General features: G+C 48.8%; 1 protein-coding gene across 1 annotated transcript in view; it reads left to right on the forward strand.

Moving 5' to 3' along the window:
* The window catches only part of LRIG1 (leucine rich repeats and immunoglobulin like domains 1), a 115215-nt gene that overhangs the window by 79168 nt on the left and 17810 nt on the right, over nt 1-18237 (forward strand). Inside the window, exons 9-15 of the mRNA XM_012802546.2 lie at nt 967-975; nt 2233-2376; nt 3956-4099; nt 6969-7112; nt 9775-9918; nt 12233-12313; nt 17956-18027. Coding sequence (XP_012658000.1) covers nt 967-975; nt 2233-2376; nt 3956-4099; nt 6969-7112; nt 9775-9918; nt 12233-12313; nt 17956-18027 — 738 coding nt within the window. The remainder of the gene's footprint in view (nt 1-966; nt 976-2232; nt 2377-3955; nt 4100-6968; nt 7113-9774; nt 9919-12232; nt 12314-17955; nt 18028-18237) is intronic.

Genomic DNA, 18237 nt, shown 5'->3' on the forward strand with positions numbered 1-18237 from the left:
AGGCTTACCTTGTCAGTTCTGGTCTTGCACTCTTAAGACAAGTCATTGGGTTTCTTGGGGGATGGTAGTTACTCTATTCTGTAGACTTTTAGCACCTCTTAGAATTTTTTGTCTGTTTCTCTTTCACCCAATGTTAATGCCACATCTCATATATCTCCTGTGGGTGAAAGACAGGAAGAAAAAAGGTTAAAATCTATTTAACCTACTACTTGTTAGTAGGAAAATACTGCTTTGGGAAAGGAACTGAAAATTCAAGCTAAAGAGGCATTGTCTAGTTACAGGTGTGGTTTCATTCCTTGCATTGTTACTGCTACAGAGCAATTTTGGAAATCATTTGCAAGGCTCATTTAGGCGTCCTTGTGACTGATCTTTTTAGGGAGAAAAGATCAGCTTGGCATACAGAATTTCTAAGTGAAGACCCCAAGGAGAGGAGCAATTTCTTTCTTAGGCTTCATCGAGATGCCAGAATTTGGGAATAGGAGGCCCTGGCTCTTACAAAGCCTCCAGTGGGTCTTTTGAAAGGTGTCCCCAGCTGCTACCTGCCTGCTTGGGATGAGAAACCACAACTGCTAAACTGAATTGCACTGACCTTCTGTCCCTGCATGAAAGCAGGAGGGACTTTCTATCTTGGCAGCTATGGGCTGGTATATCTTCATCACTCAGGCTGTTCTTTAATCCAGAGTGTTAGGAACAAACAGTTCAGCCCGATGTGCAAAGAATCCTCATGTGCCTTGTTCTGGGTCACTGCCTAATGTAGAGACGAAAAGTGCCTTGTTCCTTTCTACTCTCAGCAGCAGGAAATGTCCCTGCTCTTTCTCCTTTTCTTTTAGCCTCCTCCCCCTCCCCCCAAAAGGGTGAGGCAGAAGGAGAGGTGTTGAGGGGGAGAAGTAACTTCTCCTAGGAATACCATATTGTTCCTTTTGTTTTTATTACTTGATAATAATTTGCATGCAAAGAAAAGCACAGATCTGAGCTGTACACTTCACTGTGTTCTGAGGAACAGGGCCTACCTTTCTGCGCTATGGTGGTAAATGCCCTGACATTCGTCACCCCATAAGTGGAAGCACATGAAGTGTTGCTTGTTTTCTAAAGGGATTCTGCACAGGTCTCTAACTAGATTGTTTCTTTGAGGCATTTAAAATGTATTAAAAGGGCCAGGCACAGTGGCTCACACCAGTAATCCTAGCAGTCTGGGAGGCCAAGACAGATAGATGGATCGCTTAAGCTCAGGAGTTTGAGACCAGCCTGAGCAAGAGTGAGACCCTCATTTCTACTAAAATAGAAAAATTAGCTGTGGCAGGTGCCTATAGTTCCAGCTACTTGGGAGGCTGAGGCAGGACGATGACTTGAGCCCAATAGTTGGAGGTTGCTGTGAGCTGTGATGATGTGACAGCACTCTACCTGGGGTGACAGAGTGAGACTCAGTCTTAAATAAGTTAATTAAATTTTTCATTCCATTCCATTTCATTTCATTTTTATTTTTTATTTTTTGAGACAGAGTTTTACCATGTCACCCTCAGTAGAGTGCAGCCATGGCTCCCAGCAACCTCAATTTAAGGGCTTAAGAAATTCTCTTGTCTCAGCCTCCCAAGTAGCTGGGACTACAGGCGCCTGCTGCAACACCAGCTATATTTTTATTGCAGTTATAATTGTTGTTTAAGCTGCCCTGGCTGGGTTCGAACCCACCAGCCTCAGTGTATGTGGCCAGTGCCTCACCCAACTGAGCTACAGGTACTGCCTACTTAATTAAATTTTAAATGAATTGGTTTATACATATGTATTATGTAATTCATACAGCAAGACCCACTTCAAAATTAAAGTCTCTTTCCCTAAATTATTAGGTTGACTCTGTCCTGGCCTCTTGATTAACTTCTGGTTTTCTAGGGCCCTCCTCATCAACCTTGGGCAGAGTGGTGAGGAAGGACTCCTCCAGGTGGCCCCTGAGGCAGGGCTGGGGTGGGGTTAGTTGGGGGGAGGTGTTTGGCGTTCTCTTCCAGCCTGTTGGGATGGCCCAGCAGCTGCAGGTGCAGTACGCTGAAGGGAGGTCCCTCCCAGCCTGAACTGCACAGTCCTGACACCTTCACTTAGTGCTCTGGCTTCCCCCATGGAAGCCTATCCCTCTGGGCGTGTCTCACCTTGTTGTCCCACCGAGAGCCAGCCAGGTCTAGTGTCTGTAACAAAATGAGAAAGGCCTCCTACGGACCACTATACTTTCTTTCTGAACCATTCCAGCAACCTGGCCAGCAACCGAATTGGCACCCTGGAGTCAGGAGCATTTGATGGTCTGTCACGGTCACTGCTAACTCTTCGCCTGAGCAAAAACAGGATCACCCAGCTTCCTGTAAAAGCATTCAAGTTACCCAGGCTGACACAACTGTGAGTACAGAAATCTGCATGTTAATTAAGGCTAGACAAACTTTTATGGAGGCCCGATTTCCCCAAGGACCTGGTACCAAACCTGACCCCTTCCTAGGTCCCCCCCTTGGTATAGCTTGGTATAAACTATCGTTAACGGCCCTATGGCAACACCTAATAAAAGCAAATTAGGAGCTGGTCTGGGCTGTTCATGGGCTGCCTCAGATTGCTGAGAAAAAGATGCACTGAGTTTATATATACTTGTCTTCTTTGACATTTTCCAAAACGAGATGAGGATTTCTGCTGGCCAGCCCGATGCTGGCTAGTGCTTAGGCCGCCTGGGTTTGTATCAGAGAGGTTTTAGTCTATTTTTAAAAGGTCCCTGTAAAATCTGTACTTGGATGTGGTGTTATCTGACTCTTCCTTGAGCAGTTTGAGAGGAAGTTAGTATAGCCAGAGGTAGCAAGCAAGAGGTGGGCCTTCTTCTTCCTCTCGTCAGTCTTATAAGGCAGTCGATTTATTATTTTATTTTATTTTTATATTTTTCCTCCTGTCATTCCCAAGACATATTTTTCTTCACAAAGGATTTATTTGTTTAATTTTTTCATGATCAAGACTGAGTGCCCTCCTAGACACACACAGCTTTGGATTCAAGAAAATCTCTATTAACTAGAACTTGATGAAGGTCTTTCTTTTTTTTCCTCTCCTGTTTTTATTGTGTGTGTCCTTTATCAGAAGAGTATATTTCAGGAAAATAAGCCAATATTGGAAATTTGGTCAAAACAGAGCAAAACAAATCATGGAGGTGTGGGGCGGCAACAAGACGGAGTGCACCTCGACCCTCCCCTGCCTGTGCTTCTCCTCCTGATAGTGACTCCTGGGCTCTGCTCCTTCTAGGCTGAGGAGATGGGCTCATTGACAACCAGGATGAGACAGTGCCCAAATATTTAGGGAAAACCAGAGGCTTTCTGGTTAGCCCCATGTTCTCTCTGCCCGCCCCAGGGTTGCTAAGGATCCAGCCCACCCTGGTTCCTGGCATTTCGTGGTTAACTGAGGCTTTGTCATGCTGGCGCTAGAAGCCAAATATGTATGCTCCCCGACCCCCGCATGCGGTAATTTTTCCCCACACATAGAGATGGTGCGAAAGGCCCCAAGTAGAACACGTGATTGCCATTTGATATACAGTGGTTTGGCTTTTCCTGGGTCCAGGCATCTGGTGTGGATTTCTGTTGCTCACCTAAGATGTCCATCTCCTGGGTCAGACCCACGCCCTCGCTGAACAGTCATGGATGGTGTGGTGCTACCAGGGAGGAACGCAAAGGATCACATGAGTTCTGTGCTGGGATCTGCAGGCCTGGCCTCTGAGCTGGCTGCGGGGGTCCTTGTGCCCCTCTTTCACACATTGTTGGTTGGCAGCATCAGTGCCTCAGTGGCAGGCAGGAGATTTACAGTGGGCACCCCTTATATATTCTGGCTCTCCAGGGACCACTGTACTGGGATTTCCCATCTGGCTTGGAAACCTAGCTGGGACTGCCTGGGAATGGTTGTAGGTGGGGTGTATGCCTGGGATGCTCTGACCCCACTGACTTCATCTCCTTAGGGATCTCAATCGGAATCGGATTCGACTGATCGAGGGCCTCACATTCCAGGGGCTCGATAGTTTAGAGGTGCTGAAGCTTCAGCGGAACAACATCAGCAAGCTGACAGATGGGGCCTTCTGGGGACTATCCAAAATGCATGTGCTGTAAGTGTGGGGCCAGGCCCTGGCTTTGCTCTGGAGTGGAGGACCTTAGGCATGATCTGTCTGTGCACCACGTGTGTGTGTGTTTTCATTCAGCTAAGCTCTGGATAGAGAGTAGGGCACCCATCCCCTGCCCTGAAGGATCCTTTGGGACTTTAGCTGGCCCCTAATCAGTGTCTTTGGGGACTGAGCTAAATCCTAGATGCTTTGCTGGCAGAGTAGGAAGTCCTCTTAGGGGAAGTTTCAGTGGATGAAGTCAAGTAAGTTGGTTGGTGGAGGTAGAGCAGGGAGCCTTTGTGCTCGGCCTACATCCCCACCCTACCACATCTACCCTGCTTCCTCTGTGAATGTGAACTGCAGAATAGACCCCTCCCCACATCCTCTTCACTCCCACACACCACAGGAAGTTCTTTGTCTTCTCATTTTGGGTTTGTCAGTCTTCTTGATGTGCAGGTAGGCCAAAAATGTATAGTTCACCCTAGGAGATTTATTTCTGTCTTGTGAGCTAATCAAGACTATGGGTGCAGATGTTCAACTTTTATCAAGGGAGCATTCTCTTTAAACCAGATGTGTACAATAGCAGAATGCGCTTGCCTGCCTGTGTAACATAAAACAATAACAAAGAAGCATACTGAAAAGGCACTTGCTAATCTTCTCTTTCTAAACATTAAAATTTGTTTATTTCTAATCAGAAGTAATGCATCCTCGTAGTTAAGGAGTAAAGAAAAGCTGTCATTGCTTGCTTCCATTCCCTATTCCCCCTTAACCTCAGCTCTCCCAAGATGCATTCACTTCTGAGCATCTTTCTTTTTGGTTTTTCTGTTTTTAATCTCACTGGTGGTTATTCCAAGTCCATATGCTTATACCACTATTTTTACTTGTCAACTTTCCTGTTTTAGAGTCAGTGATTTAACTTGCCCAGGACAGCAGCCCCATCTCCCCTCCAGGCTGTGCAGATTATATCCTTTATTGATTATTTTTGTAATGAGAATCTCCTAGGTCCTAGGTGTTGTGCTGTGCTCGCTGTCGGGCATCTCTAGGTGACCACCCTTCCCATGCATAATGTACAGCAAGGATGTGAGCCCGGCACTGCTGGGCTTCCCACTCCCCTCTCCTGTGCCTTTGGCTGGACCTCTGCTGTTAATGTATTCAAAACATGTTTACTTGACATCCTTAAAACTATCATTTTGGGGTGGCGCCTCTGGCTCAAAGGAGTAAGGCACCAACTCTGTATGCCAGAGGTAGTATGTTCAAACCTAGCCCCGGCCAAAAACTGCCAAAAAACCCCCCAAAACAAAAAACTATCATTTGGGACTTTGAAATCCAGGTGGTCATATGCTGGATGTGATGAGAATTCTCAGAAGAAAATGGAATTAGCACCTGCCATTAGTTTTTTGGTTTTGTTTTTAAAAGAGAAAGGGTCTCACTCTGTATCCCAGGCTAGAGTATAGGGGCACCATCCTAGTTCACTGTAACCTTGAACTCCTGGGCTTAAGAAATCTTCCCACCCCAGCTTCCCAAGTAGCTGGAACTACAGTGTGTGCCACTTGGCTAATTTTTCTTATTTTGGGTAGAGATAGGGTCTTGCTGTGTTGCCAAGGCTGGCCTCCAGCTCCTGGCCTCAAGTGATGCTCCTGTCCCAGCCTCCCAAAGTGCTGGGATTATAAGTGTGAGCCAGTGTGCCTGGCACCCATTTGGTTTTTATATTGAAGAAATCTGTATAAATTGGGAGTGATGAGTTGCCTTAGAGCAGCGGTTCTCAACCTGGTGGTTGAAGGACCCTTTCATAGGGGTCGCCTAAGACCATCCTGCATATCAGATATTTACATTACAATTCATAACAGTAACAAAATTACAGTTATGAAGTAACAACAAAAATAATTTTATGGTTGGGGGTCACCAAAACATGAGGAACTGTATTAAAGGGTCACGGCATTAGGAAGGTTGAAAACTACTGCCTTAGAGGATGTTTGTAAATTAAGTGTTAAATTGTAACAGTTGTAAATTACTGGTTTTGAGCAGTAGCAGAAAAAAAAAATTTATTCAAAGCTCTTATAATATTGAACATGGAGCACAATCTGAATTAGTAACCTTTATTAAAGAGTATAATCATCTAGGATAGAATTCTCATAGACCAGCATGTGCTATGCAGTGATGCGGGATAACAGCATACTGAATAAACTCATTGAGAACTAAGTCCTCAGCCCTGTGCTAAAATCCTGACATGCACTTTATTGCTTCCTTCTCAAAGGGGCCCTGTGAAGTCAGTATTCTTGATTATCTCCATTTTACAGATGTTCAGGTTTATTCAGCCAGCAAAGTGGCACAATTAGGGATTTGATCTAAGTCATCTGATCCCCGAGCTAAAGCCAGGTCTTTTGGGACAATAGTCCAGAGCCCAGCCTTATAAGCCAGGGCTGGGTTTGAATTCATTCTGGCCCCTTTACTGTATTATACATGCAGAGGTGTGGAGTCTCAGACAAATCACCTAGCTGCTCTCAGCTGTTGGTTTCATCTCTCTAAGATGTGGGTGCTAGTTAGAGTTGCCTCCTGTTCTCTCAACTTTCTGCTCCTTTAATAGGCTTTGCTCTGACTTGTAATGCCTCTGCCGGCTTGTTCACCTGATTCTCTGTTGCTTCTAGGATGCTTCCCTTGCTCTCTGAGCCTTGTTAGTCTGCCTTGGCACTTCCCATCATCTGTTGTGATTTGCTTGCCTTCTCTCACTTCTGCACATGCACACACACACACTCCATTTCCTTTGAGCACTCCTACAGCCTCGGTGCTGATCACAGTATCTGCTGTATCTGATAGGGAGTGTCTACTTATTTGCTGTCTGTTCCCCCCTTCATCCTGCGTGTGGCTGTCCTTGCAGGCACCTGGAGTACAACAGCCTGCTAGAAGTGAACAGTGGCTCGCTCTATGGCCTCACAGCCCTGCACCAGCTTCACCTCAGCAACAACTCCATCTCCCGTATTCACCGTGACGGCTGGAGCTTCTGCCAGAAGCTGCATGAGTTGTAAGTTCCTGGGCTGTAGATGGGTTTTGAGACGCTGCCTGTAGGTGAATTCTCCCAAGCCCAGAAAGCTCTAGTCCTGCTCAGGCGGGGGTGGGGGTGGGGTGGATTTGGGTGGGAAGCAAGCTCAGAGGAAAGCATGCCAGTAGCCCTGCGCTGGACAGAGCATGGACCCCCAAATTAGTCAGACCCAGAGCAGGACTCTCAGCAATTTGAACTTAAGCTCCTTTCTGATCTCCTCTCTGCTCCCTTTGCTTTCAGATTAGTATGGGCTACAAGAGTAGCACCCAGGCTCCTGCAGGGGACCTCTGCCCCTAAGGCCAAGCCTTCTTGGGTTTGGAGAAGTGACTGAGGTAGAGGGCTATCTTGGGGAAGGGTGGCTAAAAGAAGTGTCCACACTGTAGCTCTTTTTGAGAATGACTATGCTAATGACACCAAATAGCATGTACTTCTTTAGTGAAAGGAGTTATTTGGTGGGTTTGAAATGGAGAGAGGGTCACACAGTGACAGTGGCAAATTATGTGTCCTCAGAGTTTCCCCTTCCTTCCTGGAGAAAAGCTGCCCAGGCCCTTGGCGCCACTTGCCCAGCCCGCAGTTTGCACTGCAGTAGCCTGGCCGTGGAGACTCCCCAGCAGTCCTGGGTGATGCTTACTCTTCCCTCAGAAAGTATAGGAAAGTTTGCTCAGAAAGTTTGCTCCTTTTAGACGTTTCCAAAGGGGCATCCAGGTTGGGCCAGAGAACTCCTGGGCTGGCAGTACCCAGGGTTCTGAGATCGTGGTGACAGACTCTTGAGTGAGAGGGTGCGTGGCCTTGGCCATCCCTCCAGCCAGGGCAGGGTTATCACAGCATTCCAGGGGCACAGGGAATACACTCACATTCCTCTGTTTCTGTCCCATGTTCTAAAGACCAAGTTTTTTGGGAGGGGAAAAAGAAAAGATTTTCACTGTTTGTTCTTTTAGTTTGAGATATTCTAGTTTAGTCCAGTAAGGTGTTTTTATTTTTCAGGAGTTCAGGTGGGTTTTCGCTCTCTCTCTCTTTTTTCCTTTCCTAGTCTTGGCTGTAGGAAAAAATTCACGTGCTGAAGTGAGGGGTACCAAACTTCACCGCAGTCTGTCCTCTCATGGCCTTACCAGGCAAACTCAAGGAAGTGTTTGAGCTGAATGTGAAGCCTTACAGATAATGTGTTTATCTGGTTTTCTGTGTCCTCTTCCTTCCTCCCTCCCTCCTCCTCCTCCTCTCTCACATATACACATATGGAGCCCACACGGGCCTAAAGGCTATATTCCATTAGTCCATATCTGGTAGCTCTGCCTTTGTCCCTGGGCTCACAGCCTTTGGGTTTTGTGTGTGTTGGGGTTAACCTTTGGGGGTCATCAGCAGGACACTGCAGCTGTGCATTTCACATAGTGTTGGGTGGCTTCTGAGAAGCTGTGTCCTCAGGCTGCGAGCCCAGTAGTGAGTTCCAAGGAACCCTGTGTGTGGCCAGGGCTGGGAGCTGTGGGGAAGAAGGAGAGGTCTTCTAAGTCCCCTAAGCCTGGGGACTCACTTCTCACAGTGAGGAGCAGCTGTTCTCTGTGGCCGCCAGAGGGTGTGTGAGTCCTTAGTGTCCAGGAAAGGCGTCGTCCCTCCCAGGGCGGGTCTTTGATTGAGCTCCCCACTCTGGCTGGTAGGCAACACGAAATTGTCTTCTGTGCCCTTTAGAAGGGGCATAAAAGGTCATGGAAGGGTACCTTGGCCAGTCTCAGCAGTTGCCCCATATCCAGGTGACCTTGGAGCCAGATTTAGGATTGCTATCCTGTGTGTGTTTCCCACCCCTCCTTTAAGCTAAATGCTTTAATTGCAGGTGAGGATCTAATTTTGTACTCTTGCCAGGACTTTGGGACTGATGGACAACATGACCATTTGGTCCCCGTTACCTTTAAAAACTCGTTAATCTTCTCTGACTTTATTTTCCTTTTTCCTACCCTAGCCCAGATTACCCATTTTTCAATGGTAGGTGACCAGTATGTCAAGTGACCAACCCAGGGCTATGTCAAGTGTGGCAGTGCTGGGAGGGAGGTTGGATTCTGACACTCAGGCAACGTATGTCGTTTTTTCTGCTCCCAGCAGGGTCATACTCAGAGGTGACCTGGGCTACAGGGCACCTGGGCCAGAGAGCCTGCAGTCCTGGCTAAAGTGGGAGGTGTTGGTGTGGCTTCCCAGGCAGTGGCCAGTGGTGCCCTCTGCTGGCCAATGTGCAGAGTAATGGGGGGCTCCCTGGCTCACTGTCAGAACCCACTGGGGTCCTGTCCAGATTCTCAGGCCTTTCCCATGGGAGGTCTTTGTAGGCTGATCAAGACCAGCCGTGAACACAGGCATATGGAATCCTCACAGTTGAATGGACACCCTTATGTCTGTGACCTACATGACCAGGCTGACTCCAGGCCTCTGGAGTCAGGCTAGATGGATGTTGGGCCCTGATGAGTTTCTAGCTATATGACCACTGATTCCTTTGGGATTTCTGTGGGAGTGTGCATGCGTGTGTGTGAATGTGCTTGTGTATATGTCCCTTTCCCACTGAGACCTGCCTGGCTTATGGCACAGTGTTCAGGAGAGGAGAGGGGAGAGCAGGCAGGTGTGACACGGTGGTGACATTGCCTCCCCGACCTCCTCCCTACCCTCTTAGGGTACTATCCTTCAACAACCTGACACGGCTGGATGAGGAGAGCCTGGCGGAGCTGAGCAGCCTGAGTGTACTGCGCCTCAGCCACAATGCCATCAGCCACATTGCAGAAGGCGCCTTCAAGGGACTCAAGAACCTGCGAGTCTTGTATGTCTTTCACTCTTGATAGAACAAAGGGTCCCTTGTAGGGAGAACACAGTGGGGAAAACCAGCTGCTTTGGTTGAAGTCCATTCTTATTGGCTTCGTGTCAGAATTGGATCCAAAGCTGACTTGTTATGTGTGCAAAATCTCAGACTTTATAATCAACAGAAAAAGAACTGGTTGAACAGAAAAATCTCTCCTATCCCCCAGGGTGGTACCCAATAAATTATTATCAAGTGGTAACTGCCACACTGCTGAGCAGGTTGCTGTGCTCCCCCTGTTGTCAGGAAAAGCTTCCCAGAGTATCCGGAGCATGGGACAGCAGCTGGGGGGTCCAATTTTTTCCAATCTGGAGTTGCAACTTCCATTTTTAAGTCCCAAATATTTTTTCTCCAAGCTGAGTGAACATTTCAGTTCCTCTTTTGGTCCCAGCACTTGATCTTCAGCATGCCCTATGTCCAGGATGCCTTGTTCCAGGAGAGGTACTTAGGGAATCCAGGTCTTTGTACCCCACCCCATTAGGGGTTGTTTAACAAAGCTGAGGTGATAATACCATTTCCCTGTAAATTCCTAATGAGGTGGGGGTGCCAGAAATTGCTGCAGGATGCTTTTCTGGGACTTCTATAAAACTCTTCCATTGTTGGCCTCTGGGAACTTCCAAGGAACTGTTAGCATAAAGCCCCCCAAGAGGTAGTGGAGATAGGGGCAGTGGGCTCAGAGGCTACCTTCCTAGGCATGTGACAGAGAGAAAGGCCTCTGCACTTGCACCTGGCAGTCGGCTCTAATGCAGAGCCATTGTTGGGAGTGTGAAAGAGTAGGGAGCCAAGCTATTCAAGCAGGGTCAGCCTGTGAACCCTCACAAGGCCTGAATAACAAGCCTGAGAACATTCAGACCGAGCGGCCAGAAAGAAGAGAAAAACTTTGGCAGCCAGGACTAGGAGCAGGGAGACAGGCACACAAAGCCACAGACCCGGTCCCTGGTTTTTTCAGTAGGAAGATAATAGGGAGGAACCCTTTGAAAGAAGTTCCTTCCAGAAGCAAAATCTCAGCTCTGAGCTTCCGGCTATAAAGTAAAGGTCAAAGCATTTATTTCCCTCTCCAGTCAGAGCTCCCCTCCCTTTCCACTGGCAGCATGGAGTCTTTCTGAAGGTTCTCATGGGGGCCAAGAGCAGCATCCTTTTCTGTTCCTGGCCCCTGTCTGTAGGAGCTTGAGAAAGGAAAGTTTAGGAACCGAGAACCTTATGAAAAGTTGGAGTGGATAGATTGGGGGCCTGGATGCCAGGTGTGATGTCTCACCTGGGCACGGTGACCCACCCTTGGAAGCTGGGAGGCCACTGATTCACTGGCCTTGGGATTTGCATTATTGCTGGGGCCTGGGCTGAGGAATTGGCCTCATCTCCCCAATCCTGGCGAGTGGGTCACAAGTCTGACTCAGCACCCAGATGTCCTCACTGGCTCTGAGTCTGCGCTGTGCAGGCCTGGGGGGGAGATGAGCTCTGGGCTCACACCCACTAGCCAGCACAGAGGGGCCCCAAGAGGGTCTGTGCTGGGGCCTTTTTCTTTACCATCCTTTCTTCCTCCATATGCTTTCCACAGTTTCTTATTCAAGTCCAGAGAAGGGACTTTGGTTGGTGTGAGAGCAGATGGGAATCTTAAGGAACTTTTCAGACTGGTGCTCGGTGCCAGGGACCAGATTAATGCTCCATGAGGGTAGAAGACAAACCAGCCTCTCTCTGCTGCCTCCCTTTCCCAGAGCGTGGCCTTCTCAGACAGGAAGCAGCAGATGGAACCTGGGGAAGCTTTGTGGTTTTTTTATTTTTATTTTTTGGAGACAGAGTCTCACTATGTCGCCCTTGGTAGAGTGCTGTGGCATCACAGCTCACAGCAACCTCAAGACTCTCGGGCTTAAGCGATTCTTTTGCCTCAGCCTCCCAAGTAGCTGAGACTATAGGCACCTGCCACAACACCCGGCTATTTTTGTTGTTGTTGTCGTTGTTTAGCAGGCCTAGGCTGGGTTCAAACCCTCCAGCCCTGGTATATGAGGCTGGTGCCCTAACCACTGAGCTATGGGCACCAAGCTAGAAGCTTTATGTTTGAGGAATGTCAGCTTTTTTGAAAGGTAGAGCAGGCCTGGCCACCCTGGAATGTGTGTAGAACAGGACTTTCCTCCAGGGCCACACTTCTGTCCCTCGTACTTACAGCTGGGCTTCTAGGCTTCATCTAGCTGACTGCAGCTTCCAAGTGGCAGGCTGGGTGGGTGCCTGGTGCCCCTTTCATGCTCACACTGAGCAGTGAGCTTGCGTTCTGTTCTCTTCCCAGGGATCTGGACCATAATGAGATTTCAGGCACAATAGAGGACACAAGTGGTGCCTTCACAGGGCTTGACAGCCTCAGTAAGCTGTGAGTATCCCCAGCGTGGAGCTCCATGGCGTGCAAGGATGCTCCTGCAGTGCCCCGCACACATCCCTGTTCCGGGCCCAGACAGAGCAGAGCTGGCTCCGTGTAAATCACTCCCTGCCCCCCATCCCTCACTGCCATCGTATAGATGTTTTGTTTGGGGAGAAGAGACTGAAGACAAGAGTGGAGAACTTCCCCGCTCTCTGTTGGCAGGAGCCTCCTTTCTTGTTCTCCTGGGCACTGGGGCCTCTGGGGCTGAAGACCGGGTGTTCAGTGGCCTAGTAGAGCTTCTCTTAGGCTCAGTTTGCAAATGATGTCAAAACAGTTAAACTTTTTGTTGTCCTTTGTATAAAGGAGTCTTGCCCTCTTACTCGATTTCTAGAAGTTGTACGACTTATGTAAAGCTGAATGGCTTGATAGTGTTGAGGCCCTGTCCATGTTTTTGTTGTCAATTATGATCTCAGATGGAAATAGTCACTACAAAGTGTAATAGTAATAGCTATTCTGAATTTAAGATTTAGGGCCTTTTTGACCCCAGTCCCTAGGATTTGCCAGTTATTCTTATAATCACATGTCATGTGTGTTACACCTCATGATCTCCAGGGATTTGTATGTAGCCTTTTTTTAATCATTGAGGAAAGAAAAATCAAGGCATTTCTACTTTTACTGAGACTACCCAGCTGGCAAGCGGGCAAGGTCAGGATTTGTCACTCTCACTTTGGAGCCCATGTTCTTTGTCCCTTGGCCTGCCCTGTTTTCTCTGCATCTCACCAGCACTTTCTGCAGATGCCACCTAGGAAAGGTGCGGGTGGGAGAGGGTTTGGAGTAATCACTGTTTGGAGATGAACAGGAGGAGAACAAGACAAACAGCTGTCTGCTACCATTCAGTTCCCCAACCCATCCTCAGTGACAGGGAACTGAGCAGAGTGCAAATACAAAGTAATATTTTGTGAGTCCTAGTAGAGCTGGGTGATTTAGGAAAGCCCTCAGTGGGGAGAGCCTTTTTGTATACAAAAGTAAATGCTTCTGATGTATTTACAAAAATGTGGCTTTTCACGCTTTTTATACCAGGAGTGTACTGATTGGGAAAAACCATTTTGTCTGTCTGAGGATTGCATTTCATCTTGAGCTGCCTGTGCTCTGATGGCATGTCAGAAATGCTTATCAGCTTTTCTCTTCTTATCCCTAAAGTAATGCTCCCCTTCCCTCAACCTCCTGGCCCATTTGACCATGGTGAGCCTGGAAGCGCTAGGAGCAGGTGGAGCTGGGGTGCAGGCAGTTGTCAGCAAGCTGAGCTTCAGGCTCAGGATGTGGCTGCTTGGTGGAAGCAGCTTGGCATAGGCCTCCCCTGGCCTTGGCCATGAGTGACTGCTGAGTAAAGGTGGGGAGAGCCAGGTTCTTCGTGGGGCATGTCCTCCCAATGGAGCCTGAGCTGTTTTGGGGTGTTGTGCTATCAGGAGACTTCCTTGCCAGCGGAAGAAGGGCCTGCTCTCTGCTCCTTGGTATTGGTGCCCACTTCCATCTACTAGTCTCGGTTCAGTGAGTCTGTCTGAACCCAAGAAGTCAGCCCAAACCTATTTTCCTCATGTGTTGGTTGATATGGCCTCCATTAAAGTAGTGTCTCCACACTGACCCAGTCCAGAGATCCCTGGAAACTTGTTAAAATGCAGGGTTTCAAGCCCTACCCCACCCAGCTTCTCTGAATCAGAATCTTAGTGCTAGAGGGCTAGAGGCTCTGTTTGTGTTTTAAAAAGAGAGAGAGAGATACATACACACAGGAGAAATTAGGACAATGACAGGAGTTCCTTAATTTGATTAAATATATGTTGTCAGTTATTTAAGTGTGATGGCATCACAGTTAGGTTGCAAAAGAAAAAATCCTTTTCTTCTTGAATAAAAAAGTAGATAATGTGATGACTACGGTTCGTCTTTCAGCTAATCCACCTGTGTTAGGGAACAACTGTGTGTAGAGGTGGAGATGAACGAGACTGGCACAGTTAGAGAGATAGGCACATGGGGTTCGTGAGACTCTGCCATCTCCCTGCAATGTTGTGTGGAAATTTCCACATTAAAAGGGAACAAAAAAAGTAAATGTTTTCCACATGATCCAGGTGCATAGGCCTAGTTATAAACCACTGTGTTTGACATATGGTAGGTGTGTGGGAGGGAGGGAAAGAGGGAGGACCCAGTGCTGCTTTGGTCCCTTCTCCACCTAGTCTCCTAGGACTCCTCTGGGAAAGCTCTGTGCCGTGGCTGGAGAAGCAGCCACAACACTGTATTACCCCATGTCAGTGGCCCAGTACCAAGTCTGTGGGGTCCACTGAGAAGTGGGGCATGTGTCAGCAGTGAGAAGGGCTGGCTCCTGAGCTGCCATGTCAGATGCCCTGATCCGTCCTGCAGAGTTGGCAACCAGTGTCCTCTCTGGGTTTGCTGTGGCGAGCTTGAGGGGCTGGTGCTCAGGGATCTGCCTCTTGAGAAGGGAAAGATTCTTGCCTTCACTGACTTAGTCAAGGATCTGAGATCCTTTCCACCAGATGAGAAGCCAGACCTAAGTTGCAGCATTCCTGGGAAGGGGAGCAGGAAGACACAGAGGCCACTCCAAGAGGCCTGGGCCGGTGCCGCCTGTGGGCTCCACCTGCTGAACACGGTCACCGGGACGAGTTCTTTAGGCCGCACCCTCCGAGCAGGGCAAGAATGCCTTAGTCTCCACCTCCTGCCTTTCTTCCAAGTTTGCCCAGGATTCTTATATTAATACCTCTCTGCCCTGAGAGAGGCCCGTTTCAAAATGGTTATAGGGTTTCCTGTTGGGAGCCTGCATAATGCACAGAGTCAGTATGTAAGGGGGAAGGGAGGATTTCTGGAGCTCAAATTACAGGCAGAGGAGGAGCAGCAAGTGACTTGTGTGTGTGCAGGTGCCTGCCTGACAGTCCTTGCCGCTCGCTGGTGGCTTTCCTGGGGAGGGGTGGAGCCCCACATAGGGCAGTGTGAGGGACGTGCTTGTGTTGGGGGGAATGTGCAAAACTAGATGAGGAGGCAAAGCCTGGGTGGGGCTGGGCTTGCAGAGTGGGATTTGTTGTAGGGGTTGCATGTCCGCCTTAGCATTGCCCCCGTGCCTGCCATCACTGCGTCACACGCTGAGCAGCCTGAGAGCCCTTGGCTGGGCTGGGGAGTGGTGGATGGGAGGGTCTGACAGGTGACTCTCCTGGCTTGCTGTCTGCTCTAAGTTGGTGCTGAGGAGACTAGGCTGGCTGTCCCTTCCCTGGGACCCCGGCTGTGGGACAGAAAGAATGTCCTCCCAGCCCACAGCTACAGCTCTCCTTTTTCCTTCCAGCAGGCCTTTATTAGAGCCATCCTGGATGCTGGCCTGAGCTCCTCCCCCAGCTCCAGATGTCTGTTTGGGGAGGGTAAGGACCAATTTAATCCACCAACAGGATGATTAGCCCCTGCATAATTGAGAATTTGAGAATTTGTTTTATTGCTATTGTCACCATTAGAAATAACAGCATGCCCTCATTGTAAAAGAGGTCAATGTGACTAATATTTAATGGATGAAATAAAGCACAGCTTTTTCCTGGATCTAGTTTACGGGAGATTTCACTAAACAGTTCAATACGTTTTTACTGGGACCTGGAGCCTGCAGTGCCTCGGCCTGGGGGATCTGATTAAGTGTAGAAGTTGGCAGCGGTCTCTGGAGTGCTCAGGGGTTTAGTGCCCCATGAGCTGTAATCTGCTGGCTAGTTCTGTGGTTGAGGAGCCTAAGTTCACATGGCCACTGGGTTGTCTGTGTGTTTGGTTTGTTTGTCTTAAAATAAGTTTTCAGCTCCTGCTGAGAGGTTGCAAAAAATCATTTCAGACTGAAATTGTTTGCACATCCATGCGGATTGCCTCTCAGAGAGAGAAAAGGCTGAAGGGTCTTTGGCCTGTTTGCCCCTTCAGCCTCCGGAGACAGGAAACAGAGCTGGTTTTCTCTGAAGGCTGAACTCATAGTTACCATAGGGGTATGCCTAAATGAAGGCCCCCAGGAAGGAGTCTTGTTTCTGATGAAACTGAGAGTCAGGAAGCCCCAGCAGTGAGGCACCCCCCAAGGGGACTACGCGTCTGGCAGGCCCATGGGAGCAGATTGAGCCACTGCCTCCTCCTGTGGCTCTGGGTGGACATGTGTCTGGGGAGGCAGCCTCCTGCACCTGCCCAGGCACTCCCGAGCCCACTGCAATTAGGATGAAGCTCGGGCATGTGGTGGGCGAGGGCCAGGGTGTGCTGCCATGTTCGGTCTTCTTCAGGGCTCACATTTCATTTCTTTTCTTCCTTTCAGGGAGGGACTGGTGCGTTTTGTCTTCCTTTGTGGGTCCCAGTCTTAATGCAGGTTGAAGGTAGAGCTGGCTCATTGTCAATGGGCTCCTGGACAAGGCATTCCCAGACTGGCTATCAGCACAAGCCTCTCCCCTGCCCACCTGCACATTGCTGCCAGTAGGTCCTGTGCTAGACCTGTTAATTCTGAGAATCCCAGGAGTTGGCTCCCAGCAATCAGTGTCTCAGCAGTTAGCAAGCCCTTTAGGTAATCTTGGCAGACCTTAAAGTTGGTGAGTCCCTGTAGCTGCTGGGCAGCAGCACTGAGAGTGCTTCCCTGGCAGGCAGCTTCCTGTGCCAGCCAGTCCAGAGGGAGTGCCTTTGGTGGGTTCTCAGAGAACTGAACACAAGGAGGAAAAACTTGATGCCCTTTATTCCAGCACACTCAAGGACCTCCCCTATTTAGGGACAAACCTCCCTGCATTATTCAGCCCCAGTGAAGCACTCAGTTCTTCCATGTGTATTACAAGGGACAGACTTAGGTTTCTGAGAAAACTCTAATAGGTGCTGCTAAGGTTGGGATTGGAACTGCCTGGAAGCAGGAGCCCCTCCTCATGGGTAGGCAGTCCAGGGGGATAAACTTGGAGGTTGTCTTTTTTGGACCAGTCTTTGTGAGATTCGATAAGCCTCAGCCCCATTAACATCACGTAAAATCTGGGTCTGGCTCAAGGGGCCAAAGCACTGGGGCCTTCTACAGGCCCTGAATCAGACAGAGATGCAGCTCATCGTACCTGCATGCTGGCTGCCCAACAGCCATGCAGCCACCCGATGAGTACCCATTTTCCTGTCTTCTTCTTACCTCTTTTGGAAACTTTTATCCCCAAAATGTAGGTCTCAGAAGTAGGTGGCAGTTTTAATTTCACGGTTTTCCATAGTACCTTCTCTGACTCAGCTTCCTCTCACTGAATCAGTAACCAATCCCCTCTCTCCTGTGAGGCCATCACAAAACTTTACCCCCACACCCCCTTGGGTGGTCCTTAGAGAGAGCCCAGGATGGACACGATGACTTCCTACTTCACACTGCGGGTCCCTTTTTAGGCCAGATGGTACATGCAATTCCAACCTGTCTTCACTATTAAATTCTAGTAAAGATAAAAGTGTTTCATTTCAGAAAGGGGGAGGGCTCATATCCCAGACCTGTAATCTCTGCACAGGTCAGCTTTCCACCTGCCCCTCACTGCACAAACCTCTCAGGTAGCAGTACCCTAATCGTGTGTTCTCTTTCTCCCAACCCTCCCTTGTCTGTCTCTCTCCTCCTCCTCCCCCCTGCAACATTTCTGAATGTTTGGAAACTACAGGAATCTGTTTGGAAATAAGATCAAGTCTGTGGCTAAGCGAGCATTCTCAGGGCTGGAAGGCCTGGAGCACCTGTGAGTATCTTGCCAGACCCTGCCTAACATGCAGACTGCCAAGTGCAACTGCCGGGGAAGTCTGCTAGCAATTTAATCGCATCTTTGTAAACTGAGAAACAGGCTATTTGGAAAGACCAGCTGCTTCCTTCTCATTATAAGTCAGCTTCAACTTTGGCCTTTATTTTGCCTATGCCAGGAACAGTTACAGAACATATGGCCACTTGGTGT

This window comes from Otolemur garnettii, unplaced genomic scaffold, assembly GCF_000181295.1.
Source record: "Otolemur garnettii isolate 467f Iridium unplaced genomic scaffold, OtoGar3 scaffold00015, whole genome shotgun sequence".
NCBI lineage: Eukaryota > Metazoa > Chordata > Mammalia > Primates > Galagidae > Otolemur > Otolemur garnettii.